At 38.9% G+C, this 22,276-nt stretch overlaps 1 protein-coding gene across 2 annotated transcripts in view; it reads left to right on the forward strand.

Annotated features, from left to right (window-relative positions):
• KCNQ5 (potassium voltage-gated channel subfamily Q member 5) overlaps window positions 1-22,276 on the forward strand; it is a 521,883-nt gene that overhangs the window by 325,384 nt on the left and 174,223 nt on the right. For both annotated transcript variants that reach the window (XM_047860007.1, XM_047860006.1), the window contains exon 2: window positions 19,393-19,483. In XM_047860007.1, the coding sequence (XP_047715963.1) occupies window positions 19,393-19,483 (91 nt within the window). The remainder of the gene's footprint in view (window positions 1-19,392; window positions 19,484-22,276) is intronic.

A 22,276-nucleotide genomic window follows, 5' to 3' on the forward strand; every position in this document is an offset into this window, starting at 1 on the left:
TCCACTTTTAAGTCTATTCAGGCCCTCTAATAGATTGGATGATGCCCCCTCCCCCACATTGGAGAGGGCAAGCTACTTTACTGAGTCCACTAATTCAAATGCTAAGCTCATCCAGAGACCACAGACACACTCAGAAGGTTTAATCTGGACACCTCATGGCCAGTCAGGTTGACACAAAATTAACCATCACAGGTTCCGACTTAGTTTAATGAAGCCAAACTAAAAACAAGCCCTTCTAATGCCTAATATAACACAAGTTTGATCAAACCTCCCCTAAGGCTTACTAAATCAGACTGGAAAGGAAGCATCTTGGCACACAGAAGAAAACAATATCCTCTCCTTCATTCGCTGATGCCCCAAATGAGTAGAAAAAGTAGTGTCACGCTTTCAACATGTGGCCTTCAGTTAATAGTTTACTGTCATATAGTTGTTTGCTTATCACAGTTGTGTCATATTGTAGGATTGTACATTTTTTAGTGAGTAAAAAGAAAATCCACATCTTACAAAAAAAAATTATTTTACTCAGTGGAAAGAAAATGTTAAAACCTTGGGGTCCACAGTACTTTTTCAAGATGCCATGGACTTTTTTCAAACATTTAATGTTGGAAAGTTATTCTCAGATGCATTTTTAATATATGTATGTATGCACATTAAAGCACTTGCTTTTTTTATTGGAAGGTAAGGGTTTTGTAGAAATCCTTTAAAAGACTGATTATTATGGAAAATCATTTTGAAATTTGAGAACATAAATTACTTTCTGCCTTCCAAATCTTCATGGCAAAGAAACATGCTCTGGAAAACTTTTCAAGCTCTTAAAATTTTACAGTGATGGAAAGGTTGCCTGACATCCATTACAGATAATAGTGCCTGTTACTCTCCTGTCGTTCTTCTCTCAATCATGGTTTTCCACCAAGCAACATTAAACAGAGGAGATAAAGACCAAATACTCTTCTGATAGGCTGATACCCATTTGATCTAATACAAATGACAAAACAAGAATAATAAGAGAGAAAACTGCTTTCCTCCTGGTTCTGTCAATCACAAATAGTACTGAATTTAGTTCTACCTCTCAAAATTTCAAAATATGTGACATTGCTTTGTATGCATCTATTTGTCCTTTGGTTATTTCTGTATTTAAAGAGACAAAAAGTGTTCCTTACATAAAATCTTTCCTATGTTTTAAATTTATTTTGAATGATAACCTTTAAACCAGAAACAAATTCTGTGGTAAAATTACACTTAAGATGAGCCCTTTATCACAAGGACTTGAGTAGGAAAAGACTTGCTGAAAACCTTTGGGGGGATGAACTACAGCGCAGAATTACAGTAGTCTTGCCAGCTGAAATTGGAAGTCATATTGTTGCCCCTCAACTGAATCGAGGGCAAATCTGGCCCACTGCCTGTTTTTCTAAATAAAGTTTTATTAGAACACAGCCATACTCATTTCATTTCTTCGTTGTCTGTGGTTGCTTTTGCATTGCAACTTGCAGAGCTGAGTAGCTACAAGAGATACCATATGCTCACAAAGTCTAAAATATTTACTATCTGGTCCTTTACAGAAAAAGTTTGCCAAACCCTGTTGTAAATATTTCTCCTTTCCCTTCATCTCCTGCAGACAGTAATAACCAGTGGGAAAAGACATAGCCTAAAATCTCTTACGACAAGAAGCAGAACATAATGCATCTTTTTCCTGGATTGTGCAAGTGATATTTCTAGGCCCCTGACAGCCTCATACATTTCCAAGGGCCCAGCAATCAGAAGTCATTTCTGGGTCTTCAATAGCATGGCCTTCCTGCACTGTCCTCTGAACAGACACAGAACATCAGAGTATCCAAAACTATAATTTTTTTAATGTTTTATTTTTATTTTTATTTTTATTTTTGAGAGAGAGAGAGAGAGTGGGGGGGTGGAGCAGAGAGGATGGGGGACAGAGGATCCAAAGTGGGCTCTGCGCTGACAGCAGAGAGCCCGAGGCGGGGCTCCAGCTCACAAACTGTGAGATATTGACCTGAGCCAAAGTTGGACGCTCAACCAACTGAGCCACCCAGGCACTCCCAAAACTTCAATTTTAACTGGTGGTGATGTTAGGGTTCACTTAGTGCATTCCTGTCACCGTACTGATGAGAAAACTGAGGTATGTTTCCAGTTTAAAATAAAAGGATGGGTGCCCATGAAAACTGAGGATTTAGGGCAAAACATCCATACTATTAACTACTTTTGACTTTTACATCTTCCATTATCACTTAATTTGTTTTAGTTTCAACTCTGCACCTGAAACAATAACAAAATTTAAGTTAAACACATCTAGAATTTTCAGTGGAGGGAACAGTATTACATTAGCTACAGCCACATTTTGCCTCCTTTTTTTTCCAGTTGTGTTTATATCCACATGGAATCATCAACTTCAATGTTTTGGTCACAAAACAAGCAAACAAGCAAGCAAAACTTTGATGTCTGTCTATACAACAGCAGGGAGAGAATGCAGACCCTTTTACTTACTTACGAGACCCTGGAGGAGTGTCTACGGTTTTTAAAGCTGACTGCAAATATATTTTTGGAGGCAGGAAGTACGTGCTGTCTAGTGTCTGTTTGCTGCTTGCCAACTTTGCTGGTCCATAAAATACTTCAGTGACTCCACATAGTGTGGTGCTGGCTTTCAGCTTCCTTTCAACTCAAGTCACCAAGAGCAACAAGTGCCATTGTAGACGGATCCCAAGAGAAACATGTATCTTCCATATCCCTTGGGCAGGTACTTACATATAGTTTCAGTTTATGGTTATTACTCTCTGGAGACATCTGTCTGCTGGGTTTATTTTTTCCTGATGTTGTACCACATCATAAAGTCTAGTGCCAAGAGCCCTTTAACTACTCAGGAAGATTTTGTTTTCTGTTGTTTTAGTCACTTTACTACTTTATTTCTGCAGGCCAAATGGAGTAGAGAAAATCAGTAGCAACTCTCCACTCGACAGCCTCATAGCTTAACCTGGCTGTACTTGGTTGCAAGTTTTTCTTTTGTGAGAGCTTTAAATCTCTCCTTGCATGAGAAATGATGGGCCCCCTTGTGTGTATGTGCAACAGAGTTGTACTGAGATTTCCCATGAAGTGTGAAGGCTCTCAGAAAACCTTCCAGGGAAAATTTGGTTTTAAAGCAAGTGGATCAAATGGGTCTCATCAGTTCAAAGGAACAAAATTCATAGTTGATGTTTTTATTATCAGCTATAGTACTGTAGAATAGCTTGTGTTTGCAGGGAAAATTAACTTTAAGCCTATTTTTGTTCCCTTTTGTTGCTCTCAATAGTACTATTTAAATAAATGTACTTAAGAATTTCTGTTTCTCATTTTCAGATAATTTAATGGTTTTTATCATATTTTTATATAAAATTATAGTGATTAGTCATTATTTGCCTAATAAATCTACAACCTTTTTGTGGAAAAAAATTATTCAGGTCAGACAACTATTGTCAAACATCTTTTAACACATGTTTTCAACCTTTGCCATAGCTTCTTGCATAAACAGACCTTTTGAAACAAAGCATGGAAAATTTAATCCACCTGGGCTCATATTATCAAAACTAGTAGGCTGGATTATTTTCCATGGTGTCAGCACGAAGATTATCTCTTGAAAATATGACTTTAAAAGCAACATTCACATAGATATTACAAATGTTGCCTCTCCCTCACTGTTACGAATAACCTTTATTTCTATTTTTTTAATATGAAATTTATTGTCAAATTGGTTTCCATACAACACCCAGTGCTCAACCCAACAGGTACCCTCCTCAATGCCCATCACCCACTTCCCCCTCCCTCCCACCCCCCATCAACCCTCAGTTTGTTCTCAGGATTTAAGAGTCTCTTAATGGTTTGGCTCCCTCCCTAACTTCTTTTCATTCATGGCTGTAATTAGCATCTTCTCATGCAGCCCCTCTCTCAGTCCACACACACAGATTGCCTGTTCTTTAGCAGTCACTAGTGACCTTTTTTCTTAATGCTCATTTATTTATTTTTGAGAGAGAGAGAAAGAGAGAGCATGCAGAGAAAGAGAGGGAGACACAAAATCTGAAGCAGGCTCCAGGCTCTGAGCTGTCAGCACAGAGCCCGATGTGGAGCTCGAACTCACCAACCGTGAGATCATGACCTGAGCTGAAGTCAGACTGAACCTTACCCAGGTGCCCCAACTAGTGATCATTTCTCTGATTAATCTCTACCTGGTCAATTCAGCCAAGGCTCATTCCGTGTATGACTGCAGCCCCATGACTTCACAATGCTACTACCCATTTATTTAGGGCAGCCTCGTGTGTTTTCCGAGAATCCAGAGTAGTGAGGAAGAGGACGCGGAGGTCCAACTCACCAAAGCTGCTTATGTCCAAGAAAATACTGTGACTAGTCAACCTTGAGAACATGTTCACACAGGTTTGAACTATTACATCATCATTCACATGGATTTGCTCAGACACACAAATTACTTGAGCACCTCAGACCTTGCTGCACAGTTTCATGTTTTCAATTTTCAAATGTCTTGCTTTAGAAGCAGAGATTTTAGATGATAAGTCACTTGTATTCTTTGTCGCAGTTGTTAATAGTGTTAATAAAACCTTGTACAAAGTATGCAGCAATTACATGTCAATGTGATGCTCAACTGGCATTTTTAACTCAATTTGGTATATATATATATATATATATATATGTGTGTGTGTGTGTGTGTGTGTGTGTGTGTGTGTGTGTGTATTTTTATGTTAAAACACAAATTCTGAGTTCAACACTATCTCAGTCCTTAAAGCAACTCCAAGGGAAAGGCAATGAGGTATCTGGAAAGGAGGCTGAATAGGACAGAGGTCTGAGCATGGGGCCCAGCTGACCTGTGACTTGTAGACTGCGGCTGCAGGCAGGGGAAGCAGCACACAGAAGACAAGATCCCTATTATATCACAGGATTATATTACAGAATGATGTTGTGCAGAAAATAAGAAGGAGGCAGGCCTGCCCACATGGTCTCTCTGAAAGAATGGGGCAATTCATGTTCTAATGGGGATCTTAAAGTCCAGACAAAAGAGTTTGGATATGACAGTGAGAGAGAGGAACTATAAGTTTCAAAATAAGGAATTGGCATGATAAAAGCAGTCCTTTAGGGAGCAGGGTCTGGAACGCCTAGGCAGGTTGCATTCCAAACACACTGTTGCTTTGGCTTGATGGGTCATGGGATTTACTGTTGAAATGTCACCTTTTTAGTTAGACCTGCCCTGGCACTCTATCCAAACTTGCAAATCCCTCAGCACCTGCTGTGTGTGAAGTTTTTTTCCTCTTTAGCAGTTATCACTCTCTGACACTGTATGTATTTTATTTATTTACATTGTGCACGACCCAGCTCTCTGACTAGAATGCAAGTTCTGCAAGAGCAGAGATTTTTGTCTGTTTTATCCACTACTGTGCCTTCACCACCCAGAACACTGCCTTATGCACGGCAGGCCCTGAGGAATACGTTCTGCATGAATTAATGAATTTATTAGGACAGGTGTCTCCGCTTTCTGAAAGCTCACATGCCACCCACTTTGCTTTGACCGAAGCAGACCCACATTAGTGCCTGTTTTTGCTAACCAAAAGAAATCTGAAAAGGATTTTCACCTTTTTTACAAAAAAAAAAAAAAAAAAAAAAAAAAAAAGCTGTCACCGTACTAAAGTAGGTTTTTCTTAACAGCAAAGTGGTGTAACACAACCTTTTGGAGCATGGGGTTGGAGGGAAGGATGAAAGGGGGGGGACACTCTAGGCCATTTTGGCTTATGAAAGTTTTTGTAGTAACACTTTATTTTTGCATAGTAGGAAACCTGTACCTGTACCAGGCCTGATTCTGGTTACTGGTAATTAAGGAGCAAATAAGAGGGATGCCTGGGTAGCTCAGTTGGTTGGGTGACTGACTTCAGCTCAGGTCATGATCTCATAGTTTATGAGTTTGAGCCCCGTGTCGGGCTCTGTGCTGACAGCTCAGAGCCTGGAGCCTGCTTTGGATTCTACCTCTCTCTACCCCTCCCCTGTTCACTCTATCTCTCAATAATAAATAAATGTTAAAAAAAAATTTTTTTTTTACAAAAAGGAGCAAATAAGAGAGACAAGGTTCCTGCCCTCATGGAGCTTATATTCTAGAAGAGGAGACCAAAATAAACAAATACTCCCAGATGGTACTGTGCTCAAAGGAAAATATAACAATGTAACAAGAATACAAAATGTTAAACAGAATGTTCCCCTATTGCATGCACTGAATAGGTGACAGTTGGAAAGACAGTTTTTGTTTTTTACTTTAAATTCATGGTCTCTGAACACTATCCAGTGGTTTCCACTCTCAGCTATGTTTCCTGGCAACAGTCACAGAAACAGAGCTTGCAGAGGCAAGAAATTGACTGACGGGTTTCTGAATTGCAAACCTCAGGCCCTTTAAGAAATAGTGTGCTGTTACCTTGTTCTTTCTATTCAGCATGACGGTTCCCAATCGTTCGATTCATTCATCAGCTGCCTACATAGTCTACACATAGAATGGAAAACATATCTTACTGCTATTGAAAAAATAGAGATTTTCAATTTAATTTTGATAGGCCACGACCCATTCAATTCATCCCAGACCGAGTGAGTGTCGTCACAGGACTCAGACTGGTGATGGATACCTGGAAATGAGACAGCAATGGAGAAGAGTCTGAACTTTCCCATCTCAGGGTGCCTGGGTGGCTGCAGGTTAAGCGTCCAACTTCAACTCAGGTCATGATCCCATGATTCGTGAGCTCGAGCCCCACATAGGGCTCTCTGTGCTGTCAATGCAGAGCCTAATGGATCTGTGTCTCCCTCTCTCTCTCAAAAATAAACACTAAAAAAAAAAAAAAAGCTTAAAAAAAATGAACCTTCCTATCTCGAGGCCACTTCTTAAGAAGGTTATGATCCTTTTAAGAAAGAGACTGAAACAGACCGAATATAGATGAGGAAACGTGGTTAGAAGTTAGAAAAACAGTACTTAACAACAGTAAAAACAAGAGATTTAAACTCTGGACACAGACGTAGAAGAGGAACTAAAAGAAGGAGCATCAAAAGAATCCTATCTTGTCTACCCAGAAATTCTTCAAAAAATTCAGGTATTTACTCTGTATTTTTAAAGATAGAGAATTCTTTTACAGAATACATCTTTTACAGAATCACAGTCCTTAAGAATAACTTAGGATGGGCTAAAAGCCAGATAAACCAGAACATGCCACCCCCCCAAAAAAGTCTTCTTTTTCTTGAAAACAAACCAAAAAAAAAAAAAAAAAACAGGAATAGGAGAAGATACAGTCCTATTGTTGAGGACCAAATTGTTACTATAACACAGAGAAAACTGAGCTATTCAAATCCTAACTTACGCCTTCTTTGACATTAAAAAAAAATGGTTTTTAAACTAAAAGGGATTTTTGTAATGTGATTCAGAGAAAATGAAAATATATGATGGGCAAATTATTGGTCACTTTTAATGAGCTTCTGTTGCTGGGTCTGGATGCCATCAAAGGATTTGTGGGTGAAATTAAAGAACTTTTATTAATAAACTGGAATAAATCTTGAAAACTATAGGGGCGCCTGGGTGGCTCAGTCGGCTAAGCGTCCGACTTCGGCTCAGGTCACGATCTCGCGGCCAGTGACTTCGAGCACCACGTTGGGCTCTGTGCCGACAGCTCAGAGCCTGGAGGCTGTTTTGGATTCTGTGTCTCCCTCTCTCTCTGACCCACCCCGTTCATACTCTATCTCTCTCTGTTTCAAAAATAAATAAACGTTTAAAAAAATTAAAAAAAGAAAACTAGAATAGGAGCCAAATGACCAGAGAAAGGAAAATATCCTGAGTGTCAAAAAAAAAAAAAAAAAGAGGAAAGTAGGGACCCTGGATTTTGTTGTATATTGATAAGCTCAATCACAACTCCTAGAAATGCTCCAGATAGAATATAAGCAAATGATTTCTAATCAATTCAAATGGATGACTGTGGTTCCTAAAGAGAAACACAAGTTCACCAAGAGCAAGAAACACTAAACTATGCTCATTTCCTAATTTGATAAGTTTGCCTGCTTGCTCTATCAGGGGAATAGAGCAGATGAAATGTCTGGGTTTCAGCAAAGCACTGGGAAGTGTTTTATTATATCCTTGAAGGAAAGAAGGAGAAATCCAGGCAGGACGATGTGACTCTTATGAGGATCTGTACCTTGTGTTGGAAGTCTCCAGAGATGAGCCGTGGTTTTTTGTAAGAAAACTGAAGACGAGTGTAGGACACTTGGCAATTTCCTTGGAGTAGGGAGTTGGTGGCTCATGCTGGGAATAAATGAATCAAGATTAACATAATAAAATGTAAAAATAACAAGTGTAAAAAACTTTTTAGTGATCCAACTGAGAGACATCTCATAAGTTTGGTTTACATGAAGTTAAATTTGAGCCAATGTTGTCATTTGCTTCTTTAAAAATACTGTAACTTTATTTATTTATTTTGAGAGAGAGAGAAAGCGTGAGTCAGGAAGGGGTAGAGAGAGAAGGAGAGAAAGAGAATCCCAAGCAGGCTCTTCACTGTCAGTGCAGAGCTCCACATGGGGCTGGAATCCACAAACTATGAAATCATGACCTGAGCCGAAGTCAGGCACTTAACCGACTGAGCCACCCAGGCACCCCCAAAAGTACTATAACTTTAGGCTGCATTAATACTTCCATTTCAAGGAAAAAGTAGTGATAGACAAAACCACATATTTATCACTTTTTGTCATTAGTCAAGTATACCCCCAAACCCTGTATCATTTAGAAAGGACTTGAGACTGCTAACAAAATACATATGGTATAAATGGTTAAGAATAAGCAAAAGTCTGTCTTCCCACTAAATTGAAAACCCTATTAGGCACAGACCATCCCTGAGTTTCCAGTGCCTGCAAATATTTGTGACTGAAGTAATACAATGAAGGTAAGTTAATGATAGGATAATATAAACAGGTCAGGATGAAGTTAATCCATAGATAGGTATACCGGAAAAAATCTGTGTCATTATTAACATGGGTCACAAATTCACCTCTGAGCTTCCTAGCAGCCAAGGCGTGGGGAAAAATACATCCAAAGATCACTGTCTTCATAAAGTAAAATCTCATAATTTTTTCAAAAAGCAACAGATGATGCATTGGCTTGATGGATTATGGGATTTCACTCATCTTAAGAGTTGTCTTACAAAAAACCACGGCTCATCTCTGGAGACTTCCAACACAAGGTACAGATCCTCATAAGAGTCACATCGTCCTGCCTGGATTTCTCCTTCTTTCCTTCAAGGATATAATAAAACACTTCCCAGTGCTTTGCTGAAACCCAGACATTTCATCTGCTCTATTCCCCTGATAGAGCAAGCAGGCAAACTTATCAAATTAGGAAATGAGCATAGTTTAGTGTTTCTTGCTCTTGGTGAACTTGCGTTTCTCTTTAGGAACCACAGTCATCCATTTGAATTGATTAGAAATCATTTGCTTATATTCTATCTGGAGCATTTCTAGGAGTTGTGATTGAGCTTATCAATATACAACAAAATCCAGGGTCCCTACTTTCCTCTTTTTTTTTGACACTCAGAATATTTTCCTTTCTCTGGTCATTTGGCTCCTATTATAGTTTTCAAGATTTATTCCAGTTTATTAATAAAAGTTCTTCAATTTCATCCACAAATCCTTTATGGCTTCTAACACAATAAATCCAGACCCAGAAATAGAAACTCATTAGAAGTAGCCAAATTTATTCACCATATTGCAAGAAAAATCTCCTGGAGAAGAATTTTCTAAATTTTCACATAATACCTCATTGAACAAATACAGTGTGAAGTGCAGAGAAACTCTTATGAATAGTAAATTGGTTAAATGTTTTTTGTTCTTCAATAGCAAAAAATTGGGGCACGTGGGTGGCTCAGTTGATTAAGCGTCTGACTCTTGATTTCAGTTCCTGTCTCATGATCTCATGATCTCATGATCTCACGGTTTTGTGAGTTCCAGCCCCATGTCAGGCTCTGGGCTGACAGTGTGGAGCCTGCTTGGGATTATCTCTCTCCCTCTCTCTCTCTCCCCTTCCCCAACTCATGCTGTCTCTCTCTCTCTCTCTCTCTCTCTCTCTCTCTCTCTGAAACTAAATAAACTTTAAAAAATAAATAAATAATTTTTTAAAAGAAAATAGCAAAAAATCACAGTTTAGTGAAAGCAATTCCATGAGTGATCAAGGCAATTAGGTTAAAATACACAGGTTGTCAGGAGTCATGTTTGCTCTAGACCCTGTGCTGTGCTGGGAAAGATGCAGGAAAAGAAGGAAATATATATCTCCAAGACAGTCCTTTTTGAAACCAAACTTTTGCTAGTAATTGAGCAGTGAAGAATTTGAATTCGGATTCCCTGGCAAGAAGTGACAATACAGATACTTTATGTTGACAGCTAAATTTTGAATCTCTTGTTTAGATGTGAGAATAACAGTGGGCCTGTATCAAACTTGGAGAGATGTAGGACCAAACTGCATATGTGTAAAGAACAGTGGCAGGGCATTGAGGAGGGCACGTGTTGGGATGAGCACCGGGTGTTGTATGTAAGCGATGGATCATGGGAATCTTCTCCCTGAAACCAAAAGTACACTGTATACACTGTATTTTAATTAACTTGACAATAAATTATATCAATAATAATAATAAAGAATAGTGACAGCGAGAGTGACAGATGTGGACATTGTTTCATATGCTAAGTAGACAAAGAACTGAGCTGAGTGTAATCTGAAGACTGACATGAAGGTCATGAGGATAAAACCAGCCCCAAATATCTGAAAAACTAACACTTGGAGGAGGGAACACATGTGCTTGTAGTCCAAAGCCTGACCCAGGACCTGTAAGTAAAGGGCATGAATAAGGAGACTTGAATCAGAGGGGAAGTAGTCTTCCCAGAGTAGTGTGGGCTATGCCAGTACTGTGCTGCCTTAGTGTTGGGAGAGTTCTGGACACTGGAAAGGTTCAAAGAGAACTTCACAATCATCTATCCGTAATGTTTTAAAACTAATCCCCGTCTAGAGAGGGAGCTCAGTCAGAAATCCTTGAAACCACAAGGATTCCCTGATCCTGGGGTGAGAATCAGACTGAGCATGTCCTCTGCCTGTGGTTAGTCAGTTCCGGGGGCTGCTCTGAGGGGAGGCTCTCGAAGTGCTGATGGGTTCTATTGCCTTGTTTTAGTTCATCTCCATTACCCATAGTCCTCTACAGAAACATACTATGCAAGCAGAAACAGCTAGTTCCCATACCCTCTAATTTCCTCGTAACACCACACAGGTAAAATGCCACATTTCGTTTTTTAAAACTGTAAGCTGATGACCCTATTTTTGCAAATTCACAGAGATTACAGTGATAGTATTTATTGATTAGGGTCTTTATTAATATTTAGAGCTCATTGCACCTGAAAAGCAGAATCATGCAGTGTGTTTTTTTTTTTAGTTTCAACTTTTTGCATGCAGTGCTTTTAATCAAATATTCCAAATCACCTTTAAAGACACCAAAAATGTCATATTTAATTTTCATTGCTTTGCAATGGAAGCTGAGTGTGCTGTGGATAGATTTCATGTGCAAAATGCCCTTCCTTTATGGAAAAATTATGCAGAAAGGACATTTTGCAAAATGCCAAGTTTAGAAAGAAGGGGTAAACTTAGGAGGATAGAAGAGAAAAGTGGGCTCCAGCCAGTCCTCTGATAATGAGGCTTTGATTTCAGTAGGCGGCACATCTTCTAGGTAAGTCATGTCAGCCAGTGGGTCATGTTTGGTCACTAATGTTAGCATGTGTACTCCAGTCATCCTAATTCATGATGCACTCACGAGGCTTTCCATCACATGTACTGAAACACACACTTTATCACAGCAATACTTAAAAATGTATGAAAAATCAAAGGCAGGGCTAAATTTCCTTCAGAGGATATTTCTGAAGAATTGTTTTCTTGAAAAAAAAAACTCTCTATCTGCTTCCTGTTAGCATTCTTTATTTTAAGCCCATGATTCCATTCCACTTAAGACATTAAAGACCTCCCCTCCCTTAATGCTTTCTTCATAGTTGACTCACATGGACAGTTATACTATGGAGAGCTTATCATCCACCAAAATACTTGCAAAAAACACTTTCTAGGTGGAAATGTGTGGTAGTTTCAGTCTGCAAAGCCCATGCTGTTAATTTGCCTCCTCATTGAGCTAAGTTCATTGAAATGTCTACTGTAAACATCAGCTCCATTTCTCCTGTCTTCATTGCATTATTCATAATTGCTTGTGAGTGGCCGGGGGTTGTGTGTTTGTGTGAATGACATTGTGTAACTTGCCATGGTTCATTTGGCAAGCATCAGCAGAGCTTTTCTGAATGCTTTATTTTCACATCATCTTAATTCTTGCTAAATGAACCCATGCTTAAAGCACAAGTTCTGGAAGCTGGACATCATCTGTTCCTTAAGCATCCATGATATTTCCAGGTAAAGCTTTTTTGTTGTGTTTTATTTTTTGCCGAATTAAACCTGACAAATTGATTCTTAATTAACCCACAGAAAAAGTTGATGGTAGTTTTCTTGAGTGATAGAGGCCTTTGAACTGGTAATATTTTTGTATCATAAATATCCTTCTATGCATACAATAATCTTTGCCGTCTAAAGTTTTAGACAAAGGTCTGCATTAAAGATAATTTCCTCAGAAATAACATATAAATTATTGCTTTCGGCAAAACAAAGGCCGATAGCTGTTATAGGATATTTCAGGATTAATATTTAAAACAAAAATGTCCACATTTTTTCAAACTGATCTTAAAACTTACCTGACTAAGTTGGTGACTCATGCCAAAATGGGCCATTCTCCAGCTCCCAGCTCCTGCCTTCCTAATCTTCCACTATAAGTACCTAATTTTTATGTGTGTGTCATTGATCCTTCAGCAGTCTGGTGAAGCTTATGAACCATTCCTAAGAATAATGTTTTTAAATGTATAAAATACATGTGATTGTAAGAGAAAAAAATTATATTGAAATACTGTTATTAAAAATTTGAGCAATTTTCTGGTATAGCAATATCTATACTTTTTTATTAATACATTTTTTTATAAACCTAGCAGTGGCTCTAATAACTACCATAAATAATCTTGAACTAGCAATGAGCAAAATATGTATGCAAGATGAAACAATTATGGTTTCATCTACAACTATGAAATGGGACATGACAATATCTGTGCCTTCTATGAGTAACAAAGTCACAAGTACTGCTAATACCATCGTGGTTTGTTGCCATAGTTCGTGACAAAGAGGTCATTTTTTTCCCATCCATGCTCACAGCCCTCCTAACTTCTATCCACAGACCCATTGGAAGTTCATGGACCCTGGATTAAGACACTCTGCATCCAGTGACTCTTGCCACTGCTTCCAATTTTATTCAATCAGTAGAGAGATGGAGTGGGGTAGTGGTCAGTTGTCAGCACAGATCTGTGTGAGACCCTCAAGAGCAATGGTGTCAGCAGAGCCACACCCACACCCCAGTGGCCTACCATGTCACTGCCAATGAGCCCAGCGTCTGAACACTGTCACCTCAAAGGGGTCATTCTGTGTCAGTTCACTGCTTTCTCCAGCCAGGGAGTCTCTCTGGAAATACTACCAAAATCCAATTAGTAGCAGAATGTATTTGTTATTCCCCATGATGTCATTCTCCAAGATCAGGAAATGTTCCCCAAATATCCTTTATGTTTATTTGCCTAAACCTTATATGCTCTGTCTGCACTTTCCCTAGGAGAGCGTGTTCTCTACATTCATTTCCTCTAGGAAAAAAGTACTTCCATCCCTTTAAACTGGTGTTGTGCCCGTGATTTAGACCCACAATTCCATGTGGATGTTTAAAACTGGATTTGTCCTTTTCTCAAAATCAATTTTGTCTTCTGACCTTCCCGACTTTTCTCCTCCTGACTTCTTTGGTACATCACAGTAACTATATGTGGAAACCTCAGACTTTTCAGCCACTCCACCCCCTTCCCAAACTCTACTGCCCAATTTAATAACTCTCCAAGTCAAGGAGCTCCTATGTTTACAACTTCCCTCCAGTGTCCCTCTCTATCCCCTTCCCATTTCTACCAGTTAGTTTACAACCTAACTTGGATCACCGTTACTCTTGCCCTTGCTTCTCAATTACTCAGATAGGTCCTAACACACACTGCTGTCAACTTGATTTTCCCAGAGTGCAACTCTGATGATAGTTCCCTGTTCAAAAATCTTCAATGGCTCCCGGTTATCTACTGAACTAAAGGCAGGCCCTGCCATAAAAGCCTCTCCACATCATGGCCCCAGACTCCCAATTCAGCAACTGTCTTACCCTGTGCTACAAACTTGATAATGCTTTGTTCATGAAACAGGGAACAGATATTTTACCTCATTTATTTTTTGCCTTATTACCTTTCTCATGTTGTACTCTCCTTCTGAAATGTGTTTCTCCAGAATGTCCTCTTGTTGAAACCTTACTGTTCCTTCAGAGACAATCCAATCTCAAGCATCATCCATTTATGAAGAGACTTTCTTGATGTGCTTCCACCATTCCCAACTGAATAATGGAACCACTCCCCACTTTTAGCCTCTATAGCATTTTTCTTAGCATTTAAGAGCCTCTACCCTTCATTATGATCCAGTACAGTAGTCTCCCCTTAACTGCAGGGAACACCGGGGATGCCTGAAATAATGGATAGTACCAAACCTTATACATCCTATGTTTTTCCTATACAAACAGACCCATGGTAAAGTCTAAGTTATAAATTATTCACAGTAAGAGGTAAACAATAATAAATAATAAAATAGAACAATTATAATAATATTCTGTAATAAAAGTTATATAAATTTGGTCTCTCCCTCTCTCTCAAAATACTGTACTCAACCTTCTCCTTCTTGTGATGATATAAAGTGATAAAATGCCTCTGTGATAGGTGAAGTGAGGCGAATGACACCAGCATTGTGATGTAGTCTTAGGATACCTGTCAGAAATAGAATCATCTAGGGGCACCTGGGTGGCTCTTGGTTAAGCTTCTGACATCAGCTTAGGTCATGATCTCATGGTTTGTGGTTTTGAGCCCCGCGTCAGGCTGTGCTGACAGCTCAGAGCCTACTTTGGACTCTGTGTCTCCCTCTCTCTCTGCCCCTCACCCACTCCTCTCTCTCTCAAAAATAAATAAACATTAAAAAAATTCTTAAAATGTATAGGATCATCGGCTTCCGTACTATGGTTGACCACTGGTAACTGAAACCGTGAAAGGCAAAACCACAAATAAGGGAGGGACTACTATCTGTTCATCTTACCAACCAAATTAGATTTTTTAAAGTTTCTATTTAAATTCCAGCTGCATTAGATTTTTAATCCCTTAAAAATAGACTGCTTTAATTTATCCCTTGTACCTCAGTAGTGTTAGGCACACCATTTTTACAATGAGTACTCAGTATATGTTTTCAACTGAACTGAAATGATTCCTATGCAAAAAATGAATTTGCCGGGATGACCCACTTTACACTTTTCATGTACTACTGAAGGATAAGCTAGCTAGCACGTGTTCACTGACTCGATGTATTGATTAATTGGTAAATTTTAGTGATGCTGTGCTTGCACTTGGCCTTCCACCCACACAGTCTCATGCACTAGAGTGCTCCTTCCTCCCCGGCCATTCCAATCATTGTGCTAACTCCTGCTGGGCATTCGGGGCTCAGTTTGGCCATCATTTTTGCCGGCAAGGCTTCCTAACCCCAAGTCTGGCTTCATGCTTATGCAACCTGTGTGTTCCCATGGAGCCCAGCACTTAGAAGGTTGCCACAGTTGGTGCCATACTTTGCTGTCAGCATCTTGAAATTTTTTTTAACATCTTGAGATAGTTTTTCAACAAAGGGCCCACATTTTTACTTTGACTCAACTCCACTAACGGAGTAACCAGTCCTACCTAACCCCTCCTTTCCTGCATATTCCTGTTGTCCCCTATATTTTCCCAGTCTTTGCAGTCATCACTCAGAATTCTAATTTTCTGTTTACATCTGCTGAATGTTTATTTATTTAATATTATTTAATTTAATTTAAATTGAATTCATTTACATTAAAATAATTTAATAAATTTCATATTTATTTAACTTTCTGTTTATTACTCTTTATACCTCAATAGACCCTAAACTCTGTCAAGGCAAAAAAAAATCTTATTATTGTATCCCCATGACTCAGCCTAGTATTATATACTTAATATTTGCTGGTTGACTAAATGGATGAATGGTTGAGGGAAGGAGGAATTAATGAATTAATGAATGTATTTGTCTATCGATAGCCCTTTGGGCAGCCTGAGGAGTGAAGGTCTTTGGCTTGCTGTCTTCAGATGGCTCCTATAGAAATTCTAGTTCGGAAACTATGCTTGTTAGAAAGGACTGTAAGATTGGCTCAAGAAAGGGGCACCTGGGTGGCTCAGTTGGTTAGGTGTTTTGACTCCTAGTTTCGGCACAGGTCATGATCTCATGGTTTGTGAGTTCAAGTCCCACATCGGACTCTGCACTAATGGCATAGAACTTGGGATTCTCTCCCTCTCTCTCTCTTTCTCTCTCCCACTCTCTCTCTTTCTCTCTCCCCCTCCCCTGCATGGTCACTCTCTGTCTTTACCTACCCCCGCGCTCTCTCTCTCTCTCTCTCTCTCTCACACACACTCTCTCTCTCAAAATAAATAAACTTAAAAAAAAAAAGATTGGCTCAAGAAATAAAAGGGGCAAAGTAGTGGCATGAAGGAAAAAGTTTAAACAGCACCCAAATATTATCGAAGAAGGAACTAGCAAAGGACTCATGGTATAGATCTGTTTTGAACACAAACGCAGAGAACATGAAGCTACCATTGGGATGCTCTTGGAGGAAGAAGATACCTTAGTGATTAAATAATGCCCTGCTTGCTTTTTCTAATGGTTTCTGGTCAGCCTGGATTCAGAGAGCATGCCTAGATAACAGCCAGTCACAAGAGGGGAAACATCTGTCACTGTCTTTATTTGATGTCGTATCATCCTCCCAACTATCTTAGTGATCGCTGAATTTCGTTTTCTCATTAGTAGCTTAGAGGTTTGTAGGTGCACTGGAATTTCATTTCTGGCTTACAATTTCCATTTCATGAAGGCCAATTTAAGGTGTAATTCAAAGTATCCTGAATTGTTAGATACAGGAGTGAAAAGTATGGTGAGTTGTTATTAACAAAGTATACTATGTTTTTTTCACTAGTAGACTCCTCCTTCGAGACTCATCTATTTGAAATGATAACTCCTTCCCTCTCAGTTTGAAGAGATATAGAGGTATCCCCAAAAGTCTTGCAGAACCAAGAATGTTACTGCCATTCTTATCTATCCACACTTATTCAGCAACACTCTGTGGCAGCTCAAGGACAAACAATGTTGGAACCCTCTTTCTGCTACACAGTCTTGGATGAGTTAAAAAATGTTCTTAATTCTCAGTTTTCATATCTGTAAAATAGGAATAGTGATATTTCTATTTGTGAGGATAACATGGATAACACATGTGAAAGTGGCTTAGCACCATATCCAGCATATAAGAAACCCTCTATGAATGTTAGTCATTGTTACCAGCATACAGAACATAGGCAGTTATGAGCTTCAACTTGACTCTGTTTTGGGATAGGCATAAAGAAATAAAGAATACATGGTATCAGTGAAAGGTCCACAAACTTTTCCTTTAAAGGGTCAGAGAGTCCATATGTTAGTCTCGTGTGCCATACTGTCTCTGCCACAGCTACTTAGCTCTGTAGCTGTAGCGTGAAAGCCACTGTAGACAATACATAAGCAAATGAATGTAGCTATGTGACAATAAAACTTTATTTACAAAAAACAGACTTCAAGAGCCAAATTTGTTCCCTAGGACACAATTTACCAATCCCTGGCTGTAGGTCCTTGGGAGTTCCCAGTCAAATGCTATAGAAAGACTTGGACGACTTGTCAGGACAAGCCGAAAGGAGACATGGACGAACTCCACTGCCATACAAAAGAATGTGGAAACTGGGGCGACTGGGAGGTTAAGCTCTTGATTTCAGCTCAGGTCATGATCTCATGGTTCATGAGATTGAGCCCCATATTGGACCCCATGCTGTCAGTGAGGAAGGAGCCTACTTGGGATTCTCTCTCCCTCTCTCTCTCTCTGCCTCTCCCGGACTCATGCTCTCTCTGTCTCTATCCCAAAATAAATAAACATTAAAAAAAATAATGTGGAAACTGGTATTTTAGGGGAGATTACTCTATGAGCTTCCCAGAGATAGGTAAAAGTAAAAAGTATGTCCTAGAGCAAGTAGCTCAGGGATTGGTGTTTTGTTGTTGTTATTGTTTCCAATCTTGCATTTCAGGATAAGTAACTTCAACTTTAGAACAGAGGCTTCTCTGGGGTGCCTGGGTGACTCAGTTGGTTAAGTGTCTAACTCTTGGTTTCAGTTCAGGTCATGATCTCATGGTTTGTCAGGAGTTTGAGCCCAGCACACAGCCTGCTTGGGATTCTCTGTCTCCGTTCTCTCTCTGCCCCTCCCCCACTCATGCGGGCTCTGTCTCTCTCAAAATAATAAATAAACTTTAAAAAAAAAAAAAAAACAGAGCCTTCTCTTTTTATTAGACATTTTCCTTGGGAACTCAGCTCCCCCTCTGGATCTTGAGAGTACCACAATTTTAAGAACGAAAATGTCTGTAGATTGATTGGTAGAAAATGCTGCTTCTCACTTCTGTCCCCTATGACTGCCATATGAATAGACAGAGCTGAGGAGTCATTTCTTTAGCAGTTTGTAAGGAAATGGAAAATACATGGGTAACAGAAAAAATCATTCCCTTCCCTTACTGTTCTTATGAATATTATAAAGGAATGACAAATATCCATAAACAAAATTAGACTGTGAAAATGAGCCAGTGGCTTAGTAGTGGCTTAGAACACTTGATGGGTCACCAACGATGCCACATGTGAGGTGGATTCTGCCTCTTTGAAAGGAGATCAGCTGCAGCATGTACTCCTGGGGTAGGATAGCAAGAACACAGTGGGGCCTTTCTCAGGATCCCCACTTGGGAAAGGATTTATGGGAAATTCACACATTCTTAGTTGCAGACATTTAAATACAGCATGCAACACACACACACACACACACACACACACACACACACAGTTCTCTTCATCAACAAAGTTGTAAAGGAACTCTATGTGCACCATACATCATATTATATTTTGACATTCAAAATGGCTAGTCCCTTCCAAGGTTTTTATTATTTAATTAGTGCCATTTCAAATGGGTCTGGTGCTTTAAACTATAGAAAAGAAATGAAGTCTGTCATGATAAGGCAAGTTTCTTATCAGATTTCTCTCTTTTTTTGTTGTTGTTTTACAGTTTTCTCCTTGTCTTTGGTTGCTTGATTTTGTCAGTGTTTTCCACCATCCCTGAGCACACAAAATTGGCCTCAAGTTGCCTCTTGATTCTGGTAAGTGATACATATGAGCAAAAATGTATATAAAGTTTATGTAAGAACTGTGTATAATATTTATGCTATGCATTTTATCCCACCACAAAGTTCCATCTAGAAAAAAAAGAGTTACTGTGAAGTATAAAACTTTCAAAGATCACTGAAATATTGGCCTACCATTTTACCTTTTAGCCAGTCCTCAGGAATGTATACAGATATTCAGCATTACTATTACATAGCAATATCTTATGTTGCAGTTACATCAAAGCCAGAAGGCAGGACTTGGAAGCAGTTTTACTTATGTTTATTTATTACAATAAGCAAATTATAAGAAGAATAAAAATATCCATGAGGTCTCTCATTACATTGCTAAAAATTAAAAGGTAGAGAGCATTTTCTAGTAACTGCAATGTGGCAGTAGGTAAGTGTAATTAGCCAAGAACTAGGAGAATATAGCACCTCATAAGAAAACAGAAGGCTCCTTCATGCTCTTTTCAACCAACAGACTACATTCTGAGTTTTGCTGCTAACACAAGTCACCTGGTAAGAAATTCTGCAGTTAGCTCTGTTTCCATTATGCTGTCAATCCTCAACCATACAGAATTGCTCAATTCATTTTAAAATGGAAAAAGACCCCAAGATATTTTAGGCTGAATTATTCTGGGCCTTTTAAGCTCTTTTACTTTCTATTACAACTAAACTGTATCACTGTATGCTCAAATTGCATCTGATTGAAAGTTTGGTTCATTTACATCCATTTTGATCCAGTCACTTAGTCCAAAAAATATCAGACTTGACAGTCTCAGAACTGTCTCAATGAACTATAAGTTGGAACAACTCACTTCTATAAAACCTTGTGGACTACATAGAAGGAAAGAAAAAGAGGGTATGGGGTAAGCTGCCTTTTCTGTGCCCTAATAAACAGATATGGGTTATGTACACCAATAAACATTTAATATAAGAAAATTATCCTTACCTTGAAGATGAAGACTGAAAGATCTCAACTCATATAAACTGACTGGAGGGCAGCTGTTCCTGCTACCTATGCTTTCAGTTGGCCAGTTTGTGCTTAAAGTTACCAAGACTTCATCAAGTCTCCGTCCTACATTGTTGAGCCTGGAACCAATCTATCCCAATTTGTTTCCATACAAATTGTGCTCAGCGGTATATTGTTAATGTTGTGGATGCTATTTCAAAACCAAACATAGAACACAGACCAAAAAGCACACTGGGAATTTGCTTCACTTATAAGGTTTCCATTTGGGTAGGAAGTGGGCTTTTAGCCTTATGCACCCCTTTGATAACAACAAATGATCTGAGCCCAAGGTCTAAGGCACAGCTGGCCTTTAAGTTCATATACAGAATTACAAGTAGGAATTTTAGACTGAAAAAGTAAATCTGATTTTTAGACTCAGAAACATGAAAAACTTGGTCTACTGCATGACCAATGATTATGAATGAATGAATCAAGCATTAAGAATCCCATAAAAAGGAATTTTTCACAATCAGGTCAAGGATTCAAAATGTTAGGTTTACATCGTTCAAATCTCCGAAACATAAATTCAGCCTTTGCTAATGAGTTTCTAAATAGTCCAAAGAAACACATTCCTAAAAGTCCCAAAGCTGATTTTTACCTTGATTTTTAAAACTTTCTGAGCAGTGAACAAATTCATGAGAGTTTAGTAACTAGGGTGCATTTGAGTAGATAAGAATGTAGATGTTGTCACATATTCCTCAGTTGTTTTCTTTGTGCCACCTTTATTCAGATATAATTGACGTATAACCTTGTGTAAGTTTAAGGTATGCCACTTGATGATTTTATACACATATATATTGCAAAATGATTGCCACAATGAAATTAGTTAACACTGCATAATCTCACATCGTTACCATTTTGTGTGTGCCTGTGATGCAAACTTCTAAGATCTACTCTCAGCAGTTTTCAAGTATACACTACACTATTGTTAACTATAGTCACCATGCTGTGCATTAGATCCTCAAAACTTACTTATCTTATAACTGGAAGTCTGTGCCCTTGGACCACTTTCACCTTCCCTGCCTCAACCACCAGTCTTCTCTGTTTCTATGAGTTCAGGGGTTTGTTTTTTTTTTTCAGATTCTACATATAAGTGAGACCATACAGTATTTATATTTCTCTGACTTCTTTCACTTGGCATAAGGCCCTCAGGGTCCATTCATGTTGTCACAAATGGTGAGATTTCCTTCTTTTCAAGGTTGAATAATATTCCAGTGTGTGTGTGTGTGTGTGTGTGTGTGTGTGTGTGTGTGTGTGTATTTTCTTCAGATATATACACAGAAGTGAGACTGCTGGATCATATGGCAGTTCTATTTTTAATTTTTTGAAGAGCCTCCATACTGTTTTCCATAGTGGCTGCACCAAATTGCATTCCCACCAACAGTTCTCTATTCTCCACATCCTTTCTTGTCTTTTTTATAATAGCCATTCTAATAGGTGTGAGGTGGTATCTCACTGTGGTTTTGATTTGCATTTCACTGATGATTATTGATATTGAGCACCTTTTCAATTGAGTACCTGCTGGCCATTTGTATGTCTTCTTTCCTCCCTCAGTCTTGAATGCCTTTGGATTTAGCAAAGCAGAAACCAGTCCCATTTGTTTTCAGCAATGCAGTAATTGCTGCAGATACATGTTCTCAGAAAGGTTGCTCTACTTCCCTTGGGAGAGTGCTTGCTTATTCTCCTATTGTTGCACTATAGGGATAAATGGTCAAGGTGTATGTTTTAAACCAAAGTGCACTCTTAAAACCTACCTAGAAATATGCAGACTGTGT

This window comes from Prionailurus viverrinus, chromosome B2 (genome assembly GCF_022837055.1).
Source record: "Prionailurus viverrinus isolate Anna chromosome B2, UM_Priviv_1.0, whole genome shotgun sequence".
Lineage (NCBI taxonomy): Eukaryota > Metazoa > Chordata > Mammalia > Carnivora > Felidae > Prionailurus > Prionailurus viverrinus.